Source organism: Geospiza fortis, unplaced genomic scaffold (genome assembly GCF_000277835.1).
Source record: "Geospiza fortis unplaced genomic scaffold, GeoFor_1.0 scaffold98, whole genome shotgun sequence".
In the NCBI taxonomy this organism is placed as follows: Eukaryota; Metazoa; Chordata; class Aves; order Passeriformes; family Thraupidae; genus Geospiza; species Geospiza fortis.
In genome coordinates this window covers 2,505,948-2,533,368 of record NW_005054306.1, presented here as the reverse complement: position 1 = coordinate 2,533,368, position 27,421 = coordinate 2,505,948, and the positions used below count along the sequence as shown (strand labels likewise).

Sequence of the window (27,421 nt, the reverse complement as noted above, 5' to 3'; positions counted from 1 at the left end):
ATTTGGGTTATTTTTGTTTGGGGTTTGCAGTGGTGTTATTTTTAGGTTTCTTTCTAAATTGGATCTTGTCTAAATACTTTGGGTTTTGCTTAATGGGGTAAAAGCCTCAAATTCTTGTTCATTTATCATCAATAAGTTGAGGGAGCCTTTATAATTTAAAAACATATATATTTCTATTCTTGCAAGGCATGGCTGCTGGCTGATATAATTTTAAACAGTCATGACTTTAAAATACCTGGAGCAAAATTTGCACTTCTTATAAGAAAAGCAACTTAAGGTTGCACCAGACTTCTTCCTTACAAACTTCCCATTCCAGGCATGAAGCTCCCTGACAACCCTGGCTATGCATGGATGCAGAGGATACAGGGGCCCAGCTTCTGGAGCACAAATAGACAAGACTCCAGCAGGACAAAAGGCAAGAAAGCCTGATGGGCACCTCAGACTTAACTCCTTGGGTTCAAAGCTCCCAAGGCCAGGAAGGTACCAGCTTATCCCCGTGTGTTGCTACTCTTGCCAAACCTAGTGCAGAAAAGGGCTGAGAAGGAGTCAGAAGTTGGGAGCAGCCAGTGCCCAGCTGACCTGGGGCTTTGTGGAGCCCTTTCAGGGCACCTCTGGGTGGGCTCATGCCCAGCCTTCTCCCAGCTGGCAATCTGTAGTGTGCATTTGCCCTGTGTATGGGAAAAGACTTTTTTTATTAAAATGACTACAAAAGCCCTCATGCTGAACACAGCAATTGTCATTCAGGGATGGATAATTCACAGCATTACTTAGTGCTGTTTTGAGGCATTAGTGATGACTAATTCTTTACTGCTTAAACAGTCCTACCATCCGAGGCAAGCACTTATTACAGCACTTCTTATCTAGGGGAGGGAGGGAAGACTGCTTAACGTGATCCATTAGGAAACTCAAGCTTTAAACAAAGTGACCACAAAGTCCTATCAGCGCCCAGAAATGCAGCAGCTGTACATATTTAATGTAATACAACACTATATTGTGGCAGAGATCCCTGTTTAAAACATGCATAGGGCAGGTGAAACGTGACTGTTTTGCTCCTCTGTTTGAAAAATGAGAAAGTGTAGAGTGGCATAACTCCTTAAAATACATAAATAAGCATTAGAGTCAGGGAGAAGACAGGTACGCTGTTGGAATAGCAGTAACAGAGCAAAGGTCAGCAGTTAAATCTGAAACTATTGTATCCTGGTTCTTTTGATCTTATTCCTCAAGACTCCACTCTGTTACTAACAGGTCAAGTGCAAAACCAGAACTGTGAGGGTCTGCTGAGTTCTACTGTGCTTGTCTTCATTTAACAACAGCACTTCCTAAATATTCTGTCCCCAGATTATCTAATGCCATAAATACATGCTAGGGGCAGCTACAGATTTCCTCTGCTCAGTCAAAATCCTGTGAAATTCCATGTTTCACAGGTCCAAAGAAAAAGAAAATTTAACTCATTGGCTTAGCTTTGAAGCAGAGCCAATCAGCATGATAATGCTTTCTCACCATGTTTTGCCAAGTCCTCCCACATGGCATTTTGTTAGTTTGAAACCTCTTTAGTGAATAATAGGACATTTCATTGGGATATGCTGGTATATGAAAATATTAGGAACATCTCTTGTGCTTATATACATATATGTGTATATGTATTTATTTGTATATATTTGTATATGTGTGTGTGTGTCTGTCTATACACACATACAAAACAATGACTACAGAGAGCTTTCTGGATGGAAATATTTGGCATCTTCCAGAAGAAGTTAACAGAGGTGTAGGAAAGGGAACCAAGGAGAATGTGAAGCTCTAATTCACCCTTTCTCATAATACAAGGACAAGGAGGCCTCCAATAATGCACAAGGATAATAAAGTAAGTCAGGTAAAAGGGAATCTTTTCATATACTGCCTCATTGATTGAATTCATGGTCATAAACTATTACTGAATTCTAATACTAATGGGTTACTAGAAGGTTGAAGTATACCTATGCATTATGTTAACATGCATTTATTTTCATTTAGTGGAGATCTAAATCTCTTATTTCAGGATCTAAGCTGTAGGTGAGAAAGAATACACCAAGTCCTTTCATCTGCCTCTCCAAGGTTTCCCAAATTATCTGGTACTCATCAGTTCTGGTCACACAGAACCACTTAACCAGGATCACTGACAATGCCTCCATTACTAGGAAGTATCTTATCCATGTAAATTTGTGACTGGAAGTCACAGGAGCATCAGCTGACAGAGATCTGCATCCTGTCAGCCCAGAGTGTCTGGACTGTGCCCTGCACATTTTAAGGCACACAGAACTGCATGTGGTAGAAGTGCACATGTGCACATGCACATACATCCCTGCGGATTTATTTTCAAATGAGGAGCATCTAAGGAGCACATATTTTCCTCCTCTACACTTCTTCTAGATAAAAAGAATGTAAACAACACTCTTCACAGAATACTCCTGTGACTTTTACTTGCCTGTCTGCTCCAGTAGACACTATGAGCTTGATTCTACAAGACTGTCACTAAAATTCCACTCTACTGATTTTTGCAACCTAATTCTTCAGGCTTTTTTTTTTTTGGCAGGATGATGTGACCCAAATTTATAAAGGAGGTTAATTTGCTATAACATTGCATCTTGAGTCTAGAAACCATATGTACTTATTTGTTATCATGACAGATGTAAAAGACCAGATTTAAAGACCTGAAGTCAGTTTGAACTTGACAGGCTTGGAATGTCCTGAAGGATGAGGGTAAATGGCATCATTTAAGAAGCCAAAATGTAAAGAGTTTTATGAATGATAAACATTTCTAAGACAATAAAGTTACCCAGAGGCTCACACTATTAGAGCACCAAAAGGACACAGTTAGTTTTTTAGTAACTAAAAATTTGAGGGGTTTCTTCTCTATTTTTCTTTAAATGACATGTTACAAATTCTGCTGCAGAAAAACAGCTGCTGAAGTAACCTAGAGGGCATTTTCAGGCACTGTGCTTCAGTGATTACAGCAATTTTTGTAGATATTCAATATTAGGGTTGCTTCTAATTTTAGATGGAGTTAAATTTAAATTGAGTAGGAGGGGTGTTCACATTACTCTAGATGTTCTAACATTGCTTACCCCAACCCAAAAACTGAGTAGTGTCTGAATTTTGTAGCAATGATAAGTTATTAAAAATTATATACTTTTAAAGAATGAAACTAGACCTCACTAGTAACAGTGAAAAAGTATTGTGATGGGACTGAGACTTAGGCCCTAAAAGCATTTACCCATTAGCCATGATCCCAATACCATGGGACTTGGTGGCACTGTCATACACAACCTTTCTCTACTCTATCTCTCTGATACTTCCTCTTAGCTGTGTATGTTTAGGAAGTGTCCTGAGACTCTAAGGCCAAATTTAGTCTTATGTTAATGCTTTTTAGTATTTAAATTTCCTGACCCTCACAAAACCCAAGTATCAAGCTGAGAGAAACTGAAAAGAAAGAAGGTTAGTAAAGGGCTGACAGTCCAACAGACAATACAGATGGAAAGTGGTGGGACTAGGTGAAACAGAGAAAACAAAAGAAAAGAGTTTCTATTAGATGCTAAATGAGACTCAGGCTGGGCCTGATTAAAGCCATGTCTATGCAGGTTACATCTTTCCTTATTTCTCTTACCTTGTTTCTCTTGAAATATGCTCTTCGGCAAGCTGCAAAGCACTTCTCGCTGCAGAAGCATTTCACTTCACTTCCCATACTCAGGGAATAGCGCTTGATTCCAACTTTCTGGCACCAGGCACACATTATTTGTACATTTGACACATCATCTTCTACAACAAAAATATAAGAACAATGTTTACATGAGATGCAAACACCTTCCTCAGACATCTGCACACTTACTCTTAGACACAAGCAGCACCAGCTCATCTTATTGCTAACTCCCTCCCTGTCAGAGAGCAGAACTGTGCCTGCCTGTGATCACCAGCTTCGTCCTCAGGCAGCCAGTGACCTGTGCCAGCCAGACTCAGCAGCCTGGCAAAGCTTCTAAAATGGCTGGAAAAGATTATTAGCTCCAAAAATTGTGCACTGCTGAAAACGTCTGGAAATCTCGAGAACTTTTTAGCACACTTTAGAGTGCACAACTCTTTATTAAACGAGTAACCAAGACTGAAGGTTTAGTGGGTATTGCTGTTTTGCTCTTGTTACTTACAGTCTGCTGTAGTGAGTCCCTGAGATGCTCTGCTCAGCAAGCTGGTGATAAAACACAGCCAGAAGGTGCTGCACCAAGGCAGGTCTTTAACACAAGCCCTCTTCTAAATAAGAAGGAACATAAAACACCCTTTTTCTGTATTATTTTGAAACGACTAGCATACAAAACAGGGAGCTTTTGTGTGAATTCAGCGGTCACAGAAACACAGACTTAAACAAGGCAGAATTTGCAGCACTGTGGCAAAATCTGCCAGGTTACTTTTCAGTCATTATGCTCATTGGTCAAATTTTAATTCAGGCAGAGTTCACAAGCCTCTTTCAAGCTCTTCTCTAACATGTGCTACAAATGTGGCATGTGTGCCTTCTGGCATGTAAAAATACCACAGAGCTTATTTACTAACATAAATATCCTTTTGCAATACCCTTTTGTGGTCATCACTCCCACCTCAGGTTCACAGAAAACAGCAGTGAATAGTTAAGCCTACTAAACAGATGAAGTCAAGAAATTAGCAGGAATCTTTCTGACTTAAAATACAGAATTCTTCAGTTCTTATGTCCAGTTTGTGATACTGAATGACCTTTCAGTTACAGACAGCAGCCATTGTCTAACTTCTGGGAAAAATTAGTCTGGAGACTAATTTTTAAAGCAGTTCCTGGTCCATGAGCTGTGGAGAATTCATAGCTTAGAGATTCTGTCATGCAGCCATCCTATTTCCCTATAAAGGATTTGTTTTTGAAGCTACGCTGTCATCGTTCTGTAAAATTATTGGCAAACTAATTTTTAGCAGAGTGATTTGGCTCCTTTCCCTGACTATCATAACTCAGAACTACGTGCTGCATTTTACTCACCTTATTGGAATAAATACTGCCAGTTTAATAACTTTTTTCCTTCCACAAATTGTGTAATGATTTACAGCTACAAATAAAATTCCACAATGTAAAATAATGACCTTTTAGTTTTAATCAGACTGTCTACCTTTAAACCTACATTTAAGGCCAAGTTATAGCACAGATTTGTGTTTAATGTATTGTATCACTTACCCTTTAGAGTGGGATTTGCCAGTATTATAAGCACCTTCATATACTGAAGGCGAAGGGAAATCAAAACAATTTGGCCAAAATTATCACTAGCCATCTCTAGGGTAAAAAAGCCTACCCTGAGCTGGCTGTAACATCAGCTGGGCTGCTGTAACACAGGGTGCTGTGTGGTGATTTTTGCATGCCACTTTCTCTGCAGACTGGTCTTGTCCAGGGTGCCAGCACAGACCTAGAGCTCTTACCCCCATTCTTGTCCTGAGCCATTTGCAGCACTTATCTTTTACAAAGGCACCCTGATTCAGCTACTTTTGCACCATAATAAACCAATTCCTTACAGACTGAACCTGCCCCTTTGAATGTACCAGGACAACAGAAGATCCTCTGAATCAAAGGAACCAGACAGCAGACTCTTGTTTCAGATAACAGTAACATATATTCCCCTACCGATAAGAAGCATTTTATCTCTGGAAAAGAGAAGATTTACCAGTGATACCTTTCTAATAGCCTTCATTTCTGACGAGAGGAACTCTCATAAATGAAAAAAGAATATTACAGAGCTGAAAGAGAGTTCACTGGCAAAGTGGGTGCTGAAGTAGCTCTTTTTGAAGCAGGTTAGCTTGTCTGGGGCACAGTTTTTAAGGGGAAACACAAATGCACCACTGAGATTCTCAGGGGCTTTCACGAGTGATTTGATAGGGGGAACACTTCAGCTGTCATTGAATTCCTGTTCACTAATTCACATGAACAGTCTCCCATAGATGATGAGAAAGCCCCACACAATTGTTTATTTCTAATTACACAGGCTACCAGCAGCGGCTGTTTACATGGAAAAGCCATGTTATTCACTTCTCTGCACTTTTCTGCAGGTGTTATGCAGGACACTCGGGTTCAGCCCACCTCCTTCTACCAAAGACTCTCTAAGATACATCCTGGCAAGGGAAGAAAAGGGGAGGAGAGGAGAGGGAGAGGGACTTTCTGTGTCAGGTTGCTGTTTTGCCATGTCCCATCCAGCAGAACTTCACAACCACCTCACAGAGAATCCTTTGAAGCAGCATGGCTTCACTTGTGGTCCGTGGATCTGATGGTCAAAAAAATAGCAGAGAATGTTCTACAAACTACTACTTCCAGCCATTGTATGCACTTCCAGGAAATGATATATGATATCCAGAGGGCATCATCAATATTAGTCAAAATGGTCATCATTTGGAAAGAAGGAAGGGGTAAAGGGAAGGAAATAATCTAGCTGTAGACAAAGAACTCAAACTATTTCTCTATTCTACTCCTTTCCCACAGTAGTCATCAAACAATGCAATCCCTTTCATTTCATGGTAACAGCAATAATAGAACTAGATGCTTCTTCAATTTAATAGACTCAGGAACACTGCTACAAAATGATTGAGTATGGCCATGTGAAGCAGCCAGGAAATAACAGTACTTCAGAAGGGGATTCAGAGTACACACTTCCTGGGACAGGACACTAACACATCACTTTTCAAGTCATCTTTGCTCCCTCAAATGTACATTTGCCCAAGACAACTTTTGATGCAACTCAAACTTTTTGTAATGCAGTTCATCAAGTGAAATAGAAAACATCCACGATCACATTTCTATGGACCATCAACTGGGTCCAGCAGGAGGAAAACTTGGTTTAAACTCAAATCCTTTCTTTCAGCTGCAAGTGATGCTAAGAACAGCAGAGAAAGGAAGCCATGCTTGGTACCTGGAAGAGTATAGAGCTGTGCCCTATGGGTGTGGGTGACAGCTGGGGACAACGATAAAGGTCCAAACCTGACTGTGTGCTTTCCTTCTTCACACCAAATGTGGTAAAGATCTGAGCAGACCTTGTGAAAAGAACTATTAGGCATGTTTTGTTACAGTGTATTAAGCTTAGTGACCAAAATTCAGGACTGCAACATTGGCAGAAAGTATTACTTCATGTATTTCTACCAGCAGTGAGAAGCAATAATATAGCCTCAAGACATTAAGACTGTGTGAAATAAGAAAAGACAGAGTCTTGGGATTTAAGTACTGTCGTCTGCTAAATGCAAGTTGGAATAATCTGAAACCAGAAATTCGTATCTTGCATTCCATTCCAGATAAAATTCCTCTCACTTTTTCACAGACCTTTGTTTTTCAAGGCCGAATTCTTTGAAAATCACTTTACCAGATTCCTGCCCTGCTTTCAGGAAAATGTATCAAATCCCTGTTCCTAGAGTGCTCAGCTAGAAGAACTTGCTGCTAGGAGATCACAGGGAAGTAGGAAATTTTCAAATCCAGTAGTTTAAGACTGGTTATCTGTCTTCAATATTTATTCTAATCTTTTCCTCACTGGAACTGCACTAAGAAAGCTTCTCCACAATAATTATACCAGCTTACTACATCAGCAATGGTCTCCTTTGTTCATAGTCAATCTTTTGCTGGTAGTCTAGCTTAGCATATCTGCTTAAAGTAACATGAGCTCATCCTGACACCATGCCTACATCCATCATGTGAGCTCCCACTGGAGCAGCTCTTCTGATGAAGATCATTCACCATCACTTTTAGGACACATATAGCTATGCTGACACACGTTTGTAAAGTACAAGAACATCATTTGCAAGTCCTGGCACAGATAATATTGAAGTGAAAGAAAATACTTCTTAATAACTGCTTTTTTTTCCCCCCTCCATCTGGGCCTGCAACTTCATGACCTGCTTTTGCAAAGTGTTTAGCACGCTCTCAGATCTGTTACACTTATGACAGGTAGCATGGGCACTCTCACAGGTGAGACAAAGAGGAGATGGGACTGACATGACTGAATAGTAACAGGAGGGCTTTCAGCAGAACATACATATTGCTGTCCTCTCTAATTAGACCAGGTAATAGAAAGATAAATTCTTTCTACATACTGCACAAGATCTAAATTTCCAGCCTCTACTTTTCTGAGTTCTCAACTCTTCACAGGGAGAGATATTGTGGGAGTTACAATATTGTGATTTTCTGCCTCTGGGTTGTGTCATTACAGGTGGAAGGAGTACTCCCTGCACCCACCACACAGATACTGTTCAGTTATATCTCCTTGTGGTTTTTATCCTGTGTATTTTTCATAATGAACAATGCAATAAACACGGAGTGTTTGCAGTGTTAAATCATGTTCCCAAAGGGAGTAGTTTGTATAACAAGATAAAATTATCACATTATAATAACTAAATATGCATCAGTCTAAAGCATGCTTCAATTAATCATCAAAAGTTTGCACCGCCTCTTTAGGTCTTAATTAAGCAGAATGTTTGGAATTTTTTTCCTTTCAAACCCATGTGAAGGAGCTGCAGAAAATTGTTCCTCTTAAACCCAATGAGCAGCAGTTTACACTAATCGATCTTATATGGAGCTGTAATTTAAACAGGTGGGGGAAGTGAAGGAATGCAATGAGTACAATGGAGTAAATCCATCATGAACAGCTCTGTCTCTTTATCTAAGCAAACCAGCATGATCTGTGGTGTTTAGTGCAATGTTCCTGAAATCCCTACAATTCTGGAGTTAAATCCTGACCAGTTTACTAAGTTTTAGGTTGCAACACTCTACTAATACTGTTTTGAACTGAGATGTATTTTCAATTTTAACTCCAGCTTCAAAAAGTTGGACAAAACTAAATGCAGCTACAGCTCTTATCCTGCATATTATGATGATTCAACAGCATGTACTTCAAAACCTTATTTTCCATATTTCCTTGCAAGAAATTCAGCAGGTGACAGTCCACTCTTATGGCAAGAAGATAACATCTCCCCCAAAGGTGCCCAGCCACAGTACTGCTATGCAGAAGGAAGAGCAGGAGGATGGAGTGTTTGGGATTGAGATCTCAAGTATGGCACCCAACTGAGTGAGCCTTTGTGAAACCTGTACCTTGACTGTGCTTGTATCCATGATCTGATAAAAAAAAATATTTTGGAATCCCATCCCTCCTCCTTGTCTTCCAGCCAACCAACTCATCTCTGGCATGAGTTTCCTTCCATCACACTATCAGAAGCCATGTTTCTCTACTACTACTTTCCTCTCTTTTTCTCTTTGCTGCACCCTACCCTCTCACACAGGCAGCTTGGATCCCAGTTTTTTTGGGTAGGGAGTTATGATAGCCCTTTTACTTTGAGCTGGAAACTGCACTCAATCCACTGGTGTATATATAACTTTAAATAACTTAATTGCTTTCACTATTACTTTCTAATGAAAAGCTGCAAAACTTCCTTTTTAAAGACTTAAGATCTTAACTTGACTTCAGCATCTGCAGCAATAACAGTAAGGGCTCACTGTTTCCACTGGGACCTGCCAGGATTTCAGAATTGGATAATTCCAAGTTACTCTCCTGCTGCTCCTGAAATCCCAGATCGCCACTGAAGAAAACCAAGTAGCATGTGTTCAGATTTTTCATTCCCAAGTAGCTCCTGAGGCTGTTGATCCCAAGCAAGGCAGAAGCACCATTACAGTCAATTTTCTTACACCTGAAATGCTTTACCAAATTAATCTCAGAATAAAAAAGGTGAAGAAACAAAACTCCTGAGACATTGCTGCAGATCCCCTTGTGGTATCACCTTAAGTGCTGATCCCCGAAACAGATAGGGCACGTGACAAAAGCAGGAAAGGTACCTTTTAAGGTACAAAAAGCACCTTAAAAAAGTCACTACCAGAGGAAGATTAAAATATAGGCCTGACAATAGAAAGCTTGCTGCAGCCATCGCTATGGAAATATCAGAGCCTCTACAATGCATTTCCTTTTAAGGACCAGTCTCTTCAAGTTCACTACTCTGCCAATAAAGCAAAATGTCCCAGCCCCTTTTGAAAAAGTCATTTTGGGGAACCACGGCCTGCCTATGTTTTCTATGCATGAGCTGAGGCACGTTCTTAGGCATAGTTCAGTAGGGACTGAATGCACAACACAAAAGCTGGCATTTAGGCAGGTTTTAAACATGCAAACAAAAAAAGCACCTATTTCAGCTAACAGAGAGGGAACTCCCTGTATACTTGAATGCATGCTATTAAGGTGCATACCCGGACTGTATTATTTTCTTTTTAGCACAAAGGAAACACTTGGCCCTCCACAGAGAGCAAAAGACATCAACAGCAGGCTAGATAGGGCAGGCATCCTGGCAACCACTGGCATTTAAAAACCCAGGCAGTAATAACCCTACAATCACTGGAAATTCGATGATGTTTCAAACTGAAAACAAGATAAATAATTTGAAAAGTAGTGACTATAGGATTTGTTCCAGTGGTCTTTACCAGAGAGCAAAACCTACAGTTTGAGAAATTGTAACGCTGTTAAGCAACCTTCAGATATTTTCTGAAAAGGATCCAGAGCACAGTAAAATGAGCACAGAGCACAGAAGAATACTGAAGAGGGATCCAGAGCACAGTAAAATGAGTCTCCTCCATATACAGACCTAACTAGATCTGATAATGTGGACTTTACTTAAGGAAAACTGCTACTCGGTTCTGCCTGGAATCAAACTTCTTGCTACTGTAGTCATAGATCCAATTCCTCAGTGAATTTTGACAGATGATCTTGGAATTCATTTTTAGTGGCCTGCTAAATACCATTTAAAATATCATTTATGCTTTCAGATTCCTCCAATGCAATTTAAATATTGAGAAAGGTTACAGCAGGCTGTTCCAGAATGTTTGTAGGGCACGAACTCTGCTTATTCCCATATGTTGCACGAAGTTACTCATCTGCACTTGTAGTTACAAAATCTCCTATAAATTTTAATTCTAAAGCAATGCTAAACCATAACACAGAAAATTACTGATTTCTTTCTATAAAATAACTAAATACTTACTTTAGTATTTGAATCTGATATTTCTTTGCCAGCCTAGGTCACAGGCTGATTTAACAAGTCAGCACTGGCAATGCTTCTCCTTTAAGACATTTTGCCTCATCAGATACCATTCCTCCAGCCTAGTCCTCCTTCACCTTCACAAGTTTCTGATAACTTCTGGTACAACTTCAGCCATAATTTAGAACCTAATATTATGTTGAGACGCTCATCTGTGGGTTGTAGGATCTACATTCCCTTTCCTTCTCCAAATATACTCAGTATCTTGTTAGAACCTTGGGAGGGAGCATTATTTCTCCCTTGTACTTTTTTCCTCAGTGGAAAGCTCAGTCAACTGCATGTCATCATGCTTTCTGCCTCCCCTTCTCCTGTGTCCCTTGGCAGTGAGCTCCCCTGGCAGCACAGCATCACAGGAAGCCGGTTCTGGTTTGGGATGCTCAGAGCAGCTGGCACACTCCATGCATCACTTGGACACAGAAGGAGGCAGGAAAGGGAAGGATTTTGTCAACCTTCATGCTCAAAGGACAGACCAACCTGCAGCTGTATCCTGCTACCAGGGCACTGCCATCGGGATCACAAGAGAAAACAAACTAAAGAGCACTCAAAGAAATGGGAAAACTGAGACACCATAGCCTCCAGCAGGTGCCAGGGAAAGGAGGCAGCTTGTTCTCACCCACATTGAAAGAATTTTTTGCATTCTTCTTTGACTACTCTTGACTTCAGCCTTCCTTCATCCCAGCTAACAAGAGTTGTCCAGACTTGCCTGAGCAAAAGGGTAGAGTCACCCTAAGTGCCCTCTCAAATTTACTCTATCATTACAGGCTGCAGAATAACAGAAGGATTGCACACTACACACTAAGGCCATATATCCCACACAACTGTGGTGAGATTTTTGGTTCTGGGTCATTCCAGGCTATTGCATTGCTGTTCCTCTATTTCTATGAGACTTTTAAAATGGGAAAAAAACCAACCAAACAAACAAGCAAATTTTAAAAAACCCCACCAGCCTTCTTTACTTTGCTGGGCAGGAAATAAGGACCTTCTAACAGCAAGCAGAACTGATCTTAGGATCACTTTGTTGCAATAGGTTGTACTCAAGACTAACCCTGAAGATCATTCAGAATCTGCAGCCAGGTCTAAACGTAGTTGCCAACCAGCTGGGCAAGATGGACTCTTACTAGCCACAAGGAGACTCCTACAGCAACTCTCTGCAGGCTGCATTGACTTCTCACATGCTTCTAGATGCAGGTTGGATGGCTGATGCTGACTTATAAAGTGATGTTTGATTTGGGCACTGTTCCAGTGTGGTCTCTCTGCCTGGTGCTGCAGATCAGGGGAGTGCTCTTGCCGACAGTCTCCACATCTGAGTAACTTGCATTCTCCTGATGGATGCTTCCCATGACCGGATTTAGCATCCTCCACTGACACACCATAACCTGAGTCTGCAGATGCTCAGTGCACCACAGAGGGCCCATGCATTTAACTCAGCCTTCTTTGGGTTTAATTATGGGGTACAGCAAGGAGAGAGTGCCTTTATTGAAGCTGTTTCTATTTGGTTAGTAGCATCCTAATGCTTTCCAGAATCATATAAGCAAATTGGAACCTAACACTTCATTTGATTAAAACAGAAATCTGAACAGCTTGAAGATAAAATTCTAGTCAGACTGCTCAAAATTTTTTGGTTTTCAAATTTAAAAAAAACCCAAACAAAGCAAAAAAACCCCAAAAAAACCAAAACAAAAAACACCAAAACAAAAACCACTTTATTGCAAAATAGGCATGATGGGAAGAAAGGTAATTTTGTCAACTCTTCAAGGTTTTAGCCTGGTCATACAAAATATGAATGCAAGCAGGACCCTTGTTCAAAGCTTTCCAGCACACTCAAGGAAAACCTAGTCTGCTGAAATCTTCAATGGCAGCTTCCTAGACAGTTTAGGATCAGCACCCCTTCCTCCACTTTTTCAAACTGATAGCTGTTTCTGATAAAGAATTGTATTTGCCTTCCTAGAAATCCTGCTTCCCTTGACTTCCTGACTGGGTCTTTTCTACGTCTGCAATTGCTATGTCAGTGCACATTGCAGAGTATCCTCCTTGTTTCTCTTCATGTTTGTGAGCATCCCCATGCTCTGCTCTCCTTCCTCTTACCTGTATTGAATCTTATCAGCAAAATTATTCAAGTAATAATTCAATGGATCTGCTTATCCTCTTCAGACCATTACACTCCTGTCCAAATGAATACCTCAGCCTGTCTCTCTGACACCTCTTTACTCATGCTGACCCTTCTGTTCAAGATCAATACAGCAAGAATTAAAGTCTTAATAATTTCTCCCTGAGTGCTCACTCCATATTATTCGCTCAATAAGGACAGACTGCACCATTTTTCCCGTCCTTCAGGTTCATGATTTAGGTATCATTTTCACCTGTGGGTACTCCCTTTTGAGCTATAGTGAAGTCCTGTAGATTTTTCTACTGTATGATATCTAAAAGCTTTTCTCACCATTCACAAACTCTGGACACATCCTAATTCTTAGCCTCCCAGTCACTACAGAGCATCACTACCTGGTGTTCTCTCTGGCCTGTAATGTAGCTTTGCCCTCTGTGTGCCCATACAAAGCATGTTGCAAAGATCCCTTTTTCTGCCCAGCATTTTAACCTTGAAACTTGCTCTTGGCCTCTTTCTGCCTCTCTCTCCTGTCCCCTTACTTCATTTATCCACTCAAACGTGGATAAATGCTTTTGTGGCAGGTCAGTCATAGCCTGACTGTCCCCCATGCTGAAAATGTCAACCTTCACCTTATTAATTAATGATGTGAGTCTAATCATTTGCCTGCTCAAGTCAAAGAAGCACCTTTGTGCTGTTGCCAAAGTCATCCCCCCTATGCTTGCGAGGGACTCCAAGAAAACATCCCCAGAGTTACTCTTGTCTGGCCTTGTATCACTCTGAAGTTTTCTGCTTTGATGTAGTGCCCACAAAACGGTGTCAAAGCGCAGTGCCAAGACCACTGCCTTGCACACTGGCTCTCCTGGAGCCTTTGTACTCCCTTTCCTACCAGTTGTTTCTTGCCAGGCTCTTCAGGGTGATCGTGGCTAGGGCACCTACACCCTAAGATAAAACAAAACCATTACTACCCGTCCTTGCTGCAAATCCCACAAAGGTGGTGATTCTCCTCCCCCTCCAATCCTCCCAAGCTTTGGTCTCTAAAACAAAGATGAGATAAACACATTCATCTGCTCAGAAGTCATGGTAATCTAGTGCTCATTACCGATCATGGGATAAAGTCAGAGGAGGCAGAGATTATGCATTCATATCTCCAGTGCAGGTACAACAACATTATTCATTGTTAACGAATTAATTAAAAACCTAAAGGCGGGAAAGACTTATGAAAAGCTCTCTCTACACATTACCCTTAAAGGTACATTTGAACACAGGATCATATGTTGTAGGTGGACAGGCAAAGAACAGAAGGCAGTTGACTTGGCCAAGATTCCCTTGTGTCCACTTAACTACTGTTGCAGTAATTTGTTTTTCTACTTCATAGTTCAATCTCCTCCTGCTTATTTGGTGTCATAAAAATCCAGCAACTCTGGCAATTTGCACAATGCATGCTATAGCCTTGTGTTCACATACCACAAATTCAGCATTCTGGATTCATTCGTGACTCAGATTGGAGGGGAAAATAGCTTGGGATGGCACAAGCCCTTGATTAAAGCTTTAGGGCCAAATCAACAACAGCTGAGGATCCAGCCCATATGGCCTGAGATCTTTAGCTGTGTAAAGGCTGCAGGAATGGGCCCAAATAGCTTTGGTAATTAGCAAATATCATATAAAATAGATTGAAAGTTTTTGGCAAGGAGCATATATTTGAAACATTTGAAAATTATTCATAGCATATTATATACTTCTTTAGAGATAAAACTCAATGGCATAACAGTAATTTAGGAGGGTAGTCTATTACATGACCAACAACAGGCAAACACTTTCTGGGATCAATCAGTATTTTACAGCTACCTTTAGACAATGTTACAAAGGATGGGACCTCATCCTACAAGAAGTTCTGCCTCTGCAGAAGCACCCTGGCACCTGCTGGCATGTCTTTGGCCCTGTGTGTGGAGAGCTGATGTTCTTGGGTAGCAGTTGCATGTCACCCTGTATTCCTCAGTGCTTTGGTCACTCAAGAACAACCACGACAACTCCCAGGGACATCCACAGAAGCAGGACTCAGCCTGCTCCTATCTGGGTTCACCAATTTTCACACCGTGTGGAGCAGTAAACAATAACACAACAATTAATCACCCTGGTGAAGCCGTAAGAGCTCCTTCCACAGATTACAGTAAGCAGCATGCAGAGGGGAATAAATCATTTTTCATGCAAACTCTGAGGAATGGCATGTTGGAAAACCACTCCTGATAAAAATCTAATGAAAATGTAAAACGTCTCAGTGCAGTCTCCTGGGTAGAGTCAAAATCATATTAAACCCTTGAGAGACAGCAGTCAGGGATTTCAATGGGAATCAAGAGACAGTATTCCCAGTATGAGCTTGTTAACCTGATATAAAGACATGATACTGATTTGATGGCTTTGTCTCTTTCACTGTTTCCTTCATGCAGCCTATTTTTAATTTAATAATCTTCCATTAATTTAGTTAAAGGCTTTATTCACCAGAACAAAATCCTTTTTTTTCCCTAAAAGCAAATGCTGTTGAAGTGCTGAGAGCATAATCCAGCATGAGGAGTGTCACAAGCAATGCAAGCTTGTTGTCATTGCATTTGCAGGACTTTTTCAAGAATACTAAAGTGATTAAAGCCACTCTCCCATTCATTTTTAAAGTATCCTGTGACTGGATTTTAACCATTTTGAAATCAGCTCTCTTGCTAAGACACCGGGGTCCAGTGATCTCAGGACATTGTCAATAACAGTAACCATTTTCACATGTTCATTAGGATTTACCTGCTGGTGGCTTTATGAAAGGTGGTGGAATTAATGGGACAATAATAGGTACATTCCCATGATCCTTCGACCCTGCTGGTGAGTCTGATAGTCCATTTCCTGTGGCAAGCCCTGGGTAGCTTGGGTTTATATTGTACGGTGAAATAACACTGTCCTCAGGTAATTTTGGTTTTGGCAAAGAATTTTCTGTAAAACACAAAGAACACATTGTACAGTATGACACATAAATTTCTTAAATGGCCCTACATACTTTCACCAATCTCTTCATTAAATTACTTACCCTAATACAAGAATAGTGCACAAAAATCCAAGGTATTTTCCCTTTTAAAGAAATTGATACTTTCCAGTAATCTTCAGAAGTGCTCCATTCTTTTCTCAAAATCAAACTCACACTTTCTTTTTGCAGAAGGTAAAAGGTGGGATTATTTTGTCATGTATAGCCTTAGTATGCCTGATTTAGTCAATGGCATCCTATTCTTGTACTTTATTTCTACTGTTTGCATGGTGATCACACTTGGTGTGCTGTGATTTCACCAGTACAAGGAGCATGAACTGAAGAATAAAAGAATTCCTATTCTCTATAAATAATATGAGTAGTAATAATAAAAGGAATTTAAAGAAAGGAACAAAATATTGAAATCACAGCAAAGCATGCATAAAATGATGACAGTTATTATTCAAATTCTTTAATCCCAAATCACCTCTGGATTCTCATTTCTAAGAATTTCTCTAATATCTCCCAGCCATGGGACTCCCTCTTCTCCCATCTCTCAGAGCAAGAAATATGCTTTTTCCCCTACCAAAAACTGCATACACCAAAAATTTCTACCTGTCACAGGCATTCAACATCTATGGTACATAAAACATGATTTCTATCATGTACCTGTTAAAAAAGTGCCTCACAAATTTGATCAAGCATAGACTGGAGCCAGTAATCATTCAGTAAAAGATGTATTTATTAAAACAGAAATAAATTAATTGCATTACTGCACAGGCACAAGTTTCTTCAAAGGTAGCTTAATGACATTATGTTTTCAATGTAAAATAAATATCGATCACCAATGTTGTTATAGTACTAACAAGCTGCAAACATTCAATTTTAACAATTAGGTTGTTTCACCTTACCTCTAATTTCTTCCCCTTTTTTCTAGCCATCTGTCTGTCCCTCAGCACTGGTCTCTCTGGTGTCAGTATTCATTGCAACACTCACTAAATACAGTGCTGCTGCTGGCTATCAGAAAGAAAACCCAAACATTGCTGTCCATGAACACAGTGAAAAGTAGCACTCCAAGTGGATAAAAGCTACTGGAATCTCCTCTCTTTTACCTCACCTTTGAGGAACTCCTGTTGGATAAGTCAAGATGCAGCAATTTTCTACTCTTCTCCTTGCCCTGATGACAAGCCCCTATCCATTCCCTGAGACTGAGGAGTCAGAAGGCAAGAGCTGAATGACTAAACAAACCAACGGGGTCTCAGCCTTTACATTTTGAATCACAAAGATTCAGCAATGTCTCAAACAAATTTCATCCATGGAAAATTTCTACCACAGTGCAGAAGACAGTATAGTACAAACATGGATGAGAAGCTTTTTGTGAACATTCACACTTGCTCCTACATGTGTGAATATTCCAGTTTAAAATCTTTCAGTATTTTAAAAAGTTGTAGGCCAACCAGCCTTAGTATGGAAAGCCAAAGGGTTCCTTAAGGCTGCCCTGCTAAGAAAGTACTCCTTCCTTTCTCCAGTTGTGAGTAGTTTATTGATACCACAGACACAGGGCTTTCAATTGATACACGAAAGGCATTATTTGTGAATATATATATGAATATATAACAATATATCAATACACCAACAGCAAATTTGTTAAGTGACTTTCCTCATAGCCTATCAGCTTCCTTGTGCCACAAGGTACCATGCTTTGCAATCAACACCAATCAGACAGGTTAAGCAATTAATCCCTCTTTACATGAACACAGAAACATGAAGTCTTGTTACCTTTGAGAACAGAAATGTGCTGGCGGCTTTCCCCATCTGCTGAGTAGTTCCTGAATTCAATATCTTCTCCATCTTTCAGTTCTACTTTATCATAACCATACCAGCCAAGAAGCTCATTCATAGTGTTTTCAGCAAAGTTCTGAAAGAGAAAAATTACCTACTTATTTATGTAATCAATAACCATTTGGAAGGAAGGGAGGACTGCATAAATCGAACCATATCTGTGCTACATGAGGAAGTGTCAGGTTTGGCCCACCTCCTCAAAGACTAATGTTCATTTCATAACTCAAGTGCATAAAGTGAAACGCATTTAAATCTCCAACTGGCACATGTAATTATGACAGAGACTCATATGTCTGTAATTTAAAGAAAATGAAAAGGAGAGTTATTTATGACTTTTGCTCTGACATTCAATGTCAGAAATATTTTAACATACATTCCTCACACAAACTTGTCTGTGTTGCCATAAAATATTTAAGACTGCAGCAAGAGAATAACAGAAAACCAAATTTTTTTTCCAGCCAGCAGTTAATCAATCTTACTGCGTTACAGTCTTTTCAGCTGGAGCAGGTCACTGACACAATTACAGTTCCTTGAGGTGCCCATGAACCAAATCAAATAAAATCACAGCAGACGTTTTTTCTCAGTTTTAAGCCCTTGAATAGTCAAAGCACTTAAAGATTCTTCACTGTGAAAGCATTCTACCATCATTTTTCATACAAATGTTTCTTGTATTTGTTTAAGAAAACCTTTCTCAATTTTGCCATATTTATTTTCAAACCAATTTCCAAGCGGCTGAGTGGTTACATTTTATATTTGTATGGAAATGTGAAGTATGGAACATGACTGTCATAACCCTCAATTTCTATTAAAAATATGTCCTCTAGGTCATGAGGCAAAAATATTTCTGTAGAAAATGCTCATTACTGGGCCAGGAGATTTAGTGGAGTAAGTTAAGAAATCTGCAGCCAGGCAACAAAGCCTTCTGAAACCAAATAGTGCCACAGAGCTCCACAGCTTATGGATTTAGGAAACTGCCAAAGGAAACCAGCTAACGAATTATTGCAATGGCAAAGATCAGTTTAAAGTAGTATGACAACTATAAGTTGAAACAAAAAAGCCACACACAGAGCCCTTCTATTTGGTTTTTGCAATTTTTTGCAATTTATTTTATTAACACTCTCCTAGAACAAATTCCAAACTTCATATTCCTCCAAGATCTTGACATCTAAATTAATGCTTCTGATAAGCACTGCCCCCCAGGACTCTGGCAAAGGAATAAGGAGAATACAACACCAATTCAAAACAAATGGTCAATGTCAAATTTGCAGGTTGCCAGATTTTGTCTAGTAACTGCTCTAGCTTAATTTTTGAGTGGGAGAAAGTCTAATGATAGAACACAGCAATTCTCCAGTCATTTAAACAAATAAATAAAATTAATCAGATGATAATTGCTTTTGAATTCAAAGCTACAGCAGGCGCTGTGTCCCAGAACCTGGAAGCGCTGCACTGCTCCTAGCTCATTCATCACACCAGATTACATAGGTGTTCCTGTCACTCAAGAAGCACTGTAAAGCAGCTATAAGCAATAAACACAAGCAATTTGTACTCTTCCAAGAGTATCATCTGTGCAATTATGCTACAAATACATTTCAGGAAAAGAAAACCCAAAACAAAACCCCAGAGCAGACTCCTAAAGCACCCATTTCCTTTTGTTTTTTCCCCTATGCATTTTCACCTTACCATGTAATGGAAAAGTGGGATTCTGTGGCTGTCCTGTGCAGCCCAAGATTGCTGGAAAATATTACATTATCCCACCTCTGCTTCTAGACTCAGCATTATAAGTATGATATGTGAATTATGCCACAGTTTTCAATGAAAACAATGCAGTGCAAATGTGGCTAACGACTATCTAAATCATTTGAATGATGCAGCACTGTGTTTTTAAATACTAGCAAAATTTTTTAAATTTCTAAAAGTTGTTTTTCATTGGTTTTTTGGAGTTTTTTTGTGTTTTTTGTTTGGTTGGGTTTGTTGTTTTGTTTTATTTTGTTTTTTGTTTTAGCTTTTTAGAAAACTTTTCTTTTAGCATTGAAGAGGCCCAACACACTAACCCTGTTTGTAACCCATGGGAACCAATAACAAAATGACCTGGACTTGGGGAGTCAAATCTCACCACTGCAGCTCACCCAAAATGACCTGAAAGGGCCCATGGAGGCCCAAAGGCAAGGTCTGCCAGCTTCCCTTGCTTTGCTAAATTTCAACTATGGAGACAAAGCCCTAGAGACTAATCTAGCAAGGTAGAGACCAATAGACAAAGTCTTACCAATTTAAACCCCATGCAACCAAATTAATTGAGTAGCTCTAAATTTGCCTCCTGTGGATGCTTTGTGTTTTATTTGCACTGCTGATCAACTCAGACAATTAATAATTTCTAATTACTTGTCAAGGAATACATAAGCAAGGTTGTACATACGTTTGTTTTTTCCTGAAAATTCATATATGCATCTGTCCCTTTGAAACGTAGTCAAAATGATGGTTGGGTTTGCAATGGCACAAAATTTAAGTACCTTTCACATCTCATTTAAAGTATCCATGATAAGTGATGCACCAAAATGAACACTCATACTGACAAAAAATACATTGGATTTCAAAATCACTTATCATAGAGATCTGACTCTTTTATGAAATAGTAAATCAATGGGGTCTTTTCTATTAACTTCAATGAGAGTACAATGAGGTTACATGCCAGCAATAACAAAAGTAAGCACCTTTTTACACTGATTTCCCAAAAAGAGTGGCTTAGACTTAAAAAAAAAAATAGAAGAAGAAAACAATTAAGCCAATCTCCTTCATAATTTATCTTACCTACTGCAATGATGCAAGTCACCCTTAATACCATTCCCTCAGTGACTAACAGCCAGAGCTCCATTACACCACACTCTATCCACAGCAAATGGAAAGCATGACCCCATCCTCAGCAAGCTGAGTGTCAAACCTGAGAAGTGTTTTTTTCCACACTGACTCCATTGCATAGATGGGTATCCAAAGAACATCACCTTCCCTCAGACTCCTGACTACAACACCTATCTGCAGAGATGTCTAACACCCTGACAGTAATGCTAACATCATGCTGAAGCCACTGTCCTGAAGTTGACCACTATTAATTCATTGTTTTCATGTATTTCCCCTTCTTCCATTTTAAAGATAGACACAAAACACATGGATTCGAAACATGGTAACAAGACGGGATTTGTAAAGATCAGTGTGGTGGCAATAGTCAATACACAAATGATTAGATAATTTTTTCTCTGTGTGAATGCAGGGAAAGGGGGAAAGAAGAAAAAAAAATAAGGGAGACAAAGACCAGTTCTTGGTGAAGCTAAGGAAAGGACGAAAGCATATTGATACACAACCTGCACATGCAGAGCAGAACATGAGTGAAAGATACACAAGTGTCAAAGGTTTAGTGAAAGGAAGGGTGACAATTGTAACACTGAGGCTTGAGAAACAGGAATGTGGACTGAAGTAGGAAAGCAGAAACAGCTGTGACCAAGCAGGCTAGACAGGAGCCAGAGGAATTGCAAGACCATAGACCTGCCAAAGATTAGGGAGGAGATGTGAAGGCAGGTGTGGATGACCAATGGAAGATGTGCAAGGAGCTGCAATTCAAAGCTTTGGCAGGAACAGGACAGCAGAAGCATTAAGGTAGTCCATGCCTACTTTCAGACTCACTCCACAAAAGGATGTGGAGCGTCTGCAGGATGAGGCTGCCACCCCACTCCCACAGCTGTGCCAAAGGGCTGGGATGATGTGAAAGACTAGTGTAGAGAGAAAACCTTCCTCATAATCAGTAAAATCTCGGGTCAGCAATCACACTGCTAAGCTGGGACCCTCACATCCACTGAGCCCAAAAGGAACCGCCCTGCAGGGATGCACAGATTTCATTGCAGATATACAGCATGGAGTCTAACTTCAGCCAGGTGTGGAGGCAATGCTCAGTCCCCTGTGTAAAAACAGAGACCAAGCCCTGGTGCCACCCACAGTGTGGGTCAGCATCAGAGCTGAGAAGGAAACCACAGAAATCCTGTCCCACATCCTTCTGTGCTCATTCTGCCACGCCAGGCACCAAGCACACCAGTTTTTGAGACCACAGAGGAAACACCAGTCCCCTCTGCAGCTGCCAGTGCACCCAGGCAGTTGGTTAACATCCCACAGGAGCCAAACCTCCTGCTTTTCCCTAGCTGAAAGCACCATTACAGCTGCTGACTGCCCGAGCATTCACTACGGCTGCGGCACAACCAGCTCACGCCTGCCAAAGAAACCAGCCCAAAAACACTCCCGCGGCCCCAGTCACACACCACAGCCAAAGCCCTTCCTTCCCAAGAGATGGCAACCCAGCCTTTGCCCACTGCTAAGTCCCAAAGCACTTATCACCACTGTGGGGCAATGCGTAATTTGCGTGTTTTAACTGTATGATTTCTCTACTCTTCTACTACACAAAAATACCTTCCCTCCTGGAAGAGCCAGGATAACTGACTGTTATGCTCATTGGTATTTCTACTTGAATTTGCTCCCTATTCCCCCAAAAGATGAAGAAGAGTGTGTTGACTCGCTAGACTGTGGTTTCCCTCCTTTCTGAGTCTGACTTATATGCTAGTAAAAATATAATCATATTTATTCCCACTTTAGGATTCATTTCATCATAACAATACACCTACAGTTTGATTTTTTTACATTACAATGCATCATTTCCCCAAATCTTTGCTAATTAATACATTCTCAAGCTACGCGTCTTTCCAGCTTAGATCTTTTGCCTTTCCTCCTCTATGAACATTATTCACAGAGGGCAAGGCCTGGCTTCACTGAATGAGGCCTGGCAAACATGGAGGCAGGAAACACAGGGGAGCATAAGTCTGTCAGACTCATTTTCTTCTAGGTTTTACTGCTGAATGTTTATTTCAGATCTGGGAGGAAGCATAGTGGCTCCACTCCATTTCCTTGCCTGCATAACCTACTCAGTGCAGAGCCCCACAAATTCACTTTTCACTTTCACTGCATCAAGGAAATAAAAATCTTTCTAGGGGCACTATACAAACTTGGATCTTTTTCCCCAGCCCTCACATTCTTTGCTTGTTTATGTTGTTGCCATACTGAATTCTGTGATTAGACCTTTACACTACCAGAAAGCACAATTTCATTATGCTTTACCTTCCTTTGTCCTCCCATGTATGTTTGGTTCTGTATAACCCACTTTGTTTGGGGAAGCACTATTTCTGCAGTGCTCTGCCAGGTGGGGCTCCCAGTGCAGACAGGCAACCCCTCTGCAGCCATCCCACAAAACTTCCATGCATACTCCACAGAAAAAACTTGGTCTCCTGAAATAATGCAATTGATAAAGTCTGTCTGCTTTTCCACTTTCCCAAAGATATTTTTTGCTTTTCAGGAGAGAAGGGAGGAGTTTCCTTGGAATCTTCCGAGCGCTCTGAGCAAACTGGCTCGCTCCAGGCACAGGGCTGCTACGCCTGCTTCGCTGCTTTCCTCCTTCTGACAGTAGTACTTTCAAATGCCAAACAGGGACTATTTAAACACTAAGCTGAAAGATATTCTTGTGAGTTTAATATTAAATGATAACAGATGGGGCTGCCCTAAGCTCTAGGCACAAGGAACAAAGCCCAGTTTTAGATACAAATTAGTTATTGAGAATATTTAGGGACAGCAAACTCCTTGGGCACATGGAGCAGCCCTTTGAAATTACAACGTGAATTAATTGCTTACCTTTCAACTGCTAGAGACACATGGATACATTGCCTCATCTGTGCAGGAGAACTTCCAGTGCAATACAGTAGTGGATGTAACCTCACCTCACAGCATTGCAGAGCACCTAGCTATTCCTCCTGGGCAGCACTGCTTCCTGGCAGCAGGATGGCAAATGGAAATAAGGTGAGGAAAGATGTCTAGGCACACCACTGTGCCTAGACAAGTGCTTTCATCAATTTAACTTTTACAGACATTTTGGTCTTAAAACAGTAGTGGGTTCCCTGATGACAATAGGTTTGGATCTACGAGGTGTTCTGTTATTCACCAGCAAGTGAAAATGCGACCAAGCTGAATTTCAGAATAACCATTTGCTTTTCCTCCAGAGCATGAGGTGAATGCTACCTCTGGAAGAAAAACTGGAAAGTCTCATCTGAAGGAGGAAGGAGGACAAAAGAAAAAACAACTAGAAAATATAAAAGAGTAGCTGTAAAGGTCACAGCGTAACAAAACAGTTCCTCGTGAATATATTTTTTCATTGAAACGTAATATCAGAAAACTGTGCAGAGTCATGTACTTTTTGCACACAACATTGTATCAAATTAAAATTTGTTATAACCATCTTGTACATTAGGTAAGCGATAACAAAAATGTAACTCAATATCTGGCATAAGGAAAGAGCGAGCAACCTGAATATCCATCCAGTCATGTTAAAACCAAGCTGTGACACTACTGGGAACACTAAAGTTGGAAAACACTAAAGCAAGCAGTTAGGTGTTGTGATCCTTCTTGAGTAAATATCTGACTGTATCAAACAGCAAATCTCAAAGGAAGGCTCTGTGATGAGGTAATATTATTGCTCATTCATAGTGCCTTGAATTTACTGTACTTAAAATAGACACTTGTACCAATGGCCTTTTTATTATCCAAAGGGGGGAAAAAAAGAAATCACATATACACCAGTCCTTTTTCTTTCTGCTAGCAAAGGGAGGCAATCTGATCCAACGTGGGCTGAAACCTGAGTAGGTCACTGTACACCATGATAAAATTCCCCAACCCCTGAGCCAAATTTCCCTGAGGGGGCCCTCCTACTTCTCCTTTACTTTCCAAGCTGACTTTTCCATTCCCTCTCTCGTCTTTTCCTCCCCTTCATCTCTTTCATTTCCCCTACCTTAAAGCCTTGATATCTGATCTGCTGCTGATACTCAGGTTACAGTTTTTACAGCTTAGGCTGTCTATTGCTGTATACATTCCTTTCTTTCTGCTCTGCTGTGATTACTTACCAGAGCTTATTTTACACTGGTCCAGATGAAAGCAGTTCAGATGAAGGGAAACAGCCAGCCTGTTTGAACATTACAGATACAAACCTACACAAGGGCACATTGTGCTCCTTCTGTCATTTCACTGCAAACATTTTACACACTGTAACCAATTTCTTACATTATTGTATTCTCCGGGTTTATTAAGAACAACTAGACGTCAGTTCATCAGTAAAGAAAAAGGGTAAACTATTACCACAGGATTTTAACTTTCTCAACCAGTAAAAAATTCAAACTACTTCTTTTTCCTCCCCACTCTTTTTCCCCTCTTAGATGACAGCAGCCAACAGCCCTACTAAAAATGCATAGGACATAGTTTATGCTGAAAGGTGGGCTATGGAAGGTTCTGCCATCAACTGTCTCACTCTCAACAAATTACATGGGTTCAAAATGTCCTTTCTACACACCTTTAGTTTTTAAGTCAGCTGAAATATTGAGGTTCCTTAACCTTAAGCAGTTAGCCATGATTAAAAAAGAGAAACTCTACACGAAGGTTAATGCCAGTGCTTAATACCAAAGCATTAGTTTAAAATTGTGTAATTTTTCTCCTTCACACAATGTTGTTTTTGTTTCTTCCTCACCCTTTCAGACAAACATCTGTTATACTGTAGAAGAACAACTATCTCCCAAACCGCTGAGTGCGCCTGCAGCCAAAGTAAACAAAACAAACCCAGAGGATCCAGCACAGTCAGCCTTTATATCCAGCCAGGATAACATTTCACATGTTTTGATTAAAATTAGCTAATTTGTAATTCTAGAACCTATGAAACTTAAAAGCTGCAATCCATATAGATCGCATTAGGCGATGCTCTGAAGGGCCAATGCCCTGTACTACAGACCTCTGCAGTCCTCAAAACTATGTGGGATTACAATGAGCAGTGACTCTCCGGTGGCTGGACAGAGCCCTCTCCGAAAATAGGATGTGTCACATATCTCACAAAGAAAGATCCCGCTCCTCTGGACTTAAAGCTACTACGGTTTGTTTTCAAAGAGATGCACCAACACATTATTTTGTTTGTGCCCCTAATACTACTCTTGTTCACATTCACACTTGAAGTGCACGCAGAACCATGTACACGCTCATTACACAGGCAGCAAGAACGAGAACGCCTGCCTTGGGCAGGAAAGGGCACCTATCCGAAATTAGTGGTGTGCAAAAGAGGGGACAGGGGAGGGGACGGCGCATTCCCTTTTAATTTTATATGGGGAGATCAATGCTCTGGAAAGCAAAGATATTTTCACTAGGCATCATGTATATTTATACACTCGCCTATATAGTATACATACTATGTGAACGAGTGACATTTTCCAAGCAGTCTTCCACTCATAATCAGCCTTTTAATAAATGATATATTCAAATTAAATCTCAGCAGCTTTATCTCGTAGCCAGACTATACTGTTTTAGTCACTTTATCTGCGCATTTAACAACAAGTTCAGCTGAAGTCTAGCAATACATTGTTACCAACTTTGGGGAATGGGAGACATCAAACAGGCAGGGAACAGACACGGAAAACAGGCGGAAAAAATAGGACCGGTCCAGCCTGGAACAGCGACCTAACGATAAAAGAAGTTCCAAAATAGCGGGTTTGTGCCATCGCAGCCATCCCAACATCTGGAGCGGCCGCCGGAGCACAGCTGGAGTGGCACCGGTTCCTATCAAGCAGGACAGCCCTCCGCGCGGTGAATACACACTTCCATCAAAAGCAGCCCTCGGACAAGCCACCTTCCAGCGACACCTCTGCGCTGCCGCGAGCCGCGGAGCCAAGCGGTGCAGCGGAGGAAGAGGCGAAAGGGGCACGGGGAGAAAAGGGGTCTCAAGTGCCAGGCTGATGCACGGCTCAGACCGCAACGTTTCACTTTGACAATTTAATTACACAGTTGCAGCTGGCGACTGAAAAAAGGACAGAAATACAGCGTTTAAAAGGGATCCCTTTCTTTCCTAACTTTAAGAGCTTGCAGCTACCTGAGGGGGTGGCTATAGAAAGAAAGAGGGAAAAAAAAAGGCTCATCATTGGCACCCGAGGAGCTTAAAAGCCCAACGAGAGAGTTATTTTTAAAAAATAAATAAAGCTGGTCAATGAACAGGATTTGCAGCCTGTGAATTCGTCTCTGTTTGCAGCCCAGGAGGCGGAGTTGAGACACATTCAGTGCATCCTACAAAAAAAAAAAAATGACAAGAGATCCTTTCTTATTTCATCTCCATGCTCGGGGGCGGGGGGTGCGGGGGGGGACCCCGCTCCCGTCCCCATCACAGGCACCTACCTTCATCTCCTCGTTGATCTCCCGCTTCACCGGGTGAGCCGGCTTCCTGCTCCTTTTATTTTCGGGAGGTCTCCCTTCTTTCTCCATTTCTGCCATTTTTTGCGCCTACTTGGTGGTGGTGGAGA

At 40.8% G+C, this 27,421-nt stretch overlaps 1 protein-coding gene and 1 long non-coding RNA gene across 4 annotated transcripts in view; one reads left to right on the top strand and one right to left on the bottom strand.

The window, feature by feature from the left end:
- The window catches only part of SOBP (sine oculis binding protein homolog), a 113,845-nt gene extending 86,424 nt beyond the window's left edge, over nt 1-27,421 (bottom strand). For both annotated transcript variants that reach the window (XM_005418413.3, XM_031066672.1), the window contains exons 1-4: nt 27,297-27,421; nt 17,958-18,096; nt 15,965-16,150; nt 3,641-3,792 (exon numbers count right to left, since the gene is read on the bottom strand). In XM_005418413.3, coding sequence (XP_005418470.1) covers nt 3,641-3,792; nt 15,965-16,150; nt 17,958-18,096; nt 27,297-27,392 — 573 coding nt within the window. In that variant the 5' untranslated portion in view covers nt 27,393-27,421. The remainder of the gene's footprint in view (nt 1-3,640; nt 3,793-15,964; nt 16,151-17,957; nt 18,097-27,296) is intronic.
- The window catches only part of LOC115949556, a 16,202-nt gene continuing 16,018 nt past the window's right edge, over nt 27,238-27,421 (top strand). The window contains exon 1 of one of the 2 annotated variants that reach the window (XR_004082996.1): nt 27,238-27,329. This is a non-coding gene — a long non-coding RNA (uncharacterized LOC115949556). The remainder of the gene's footprint in view (nt 27,330-27,421) is intronic. The other variant, XR_004082997.1, reaches the window with a different exon arrangement.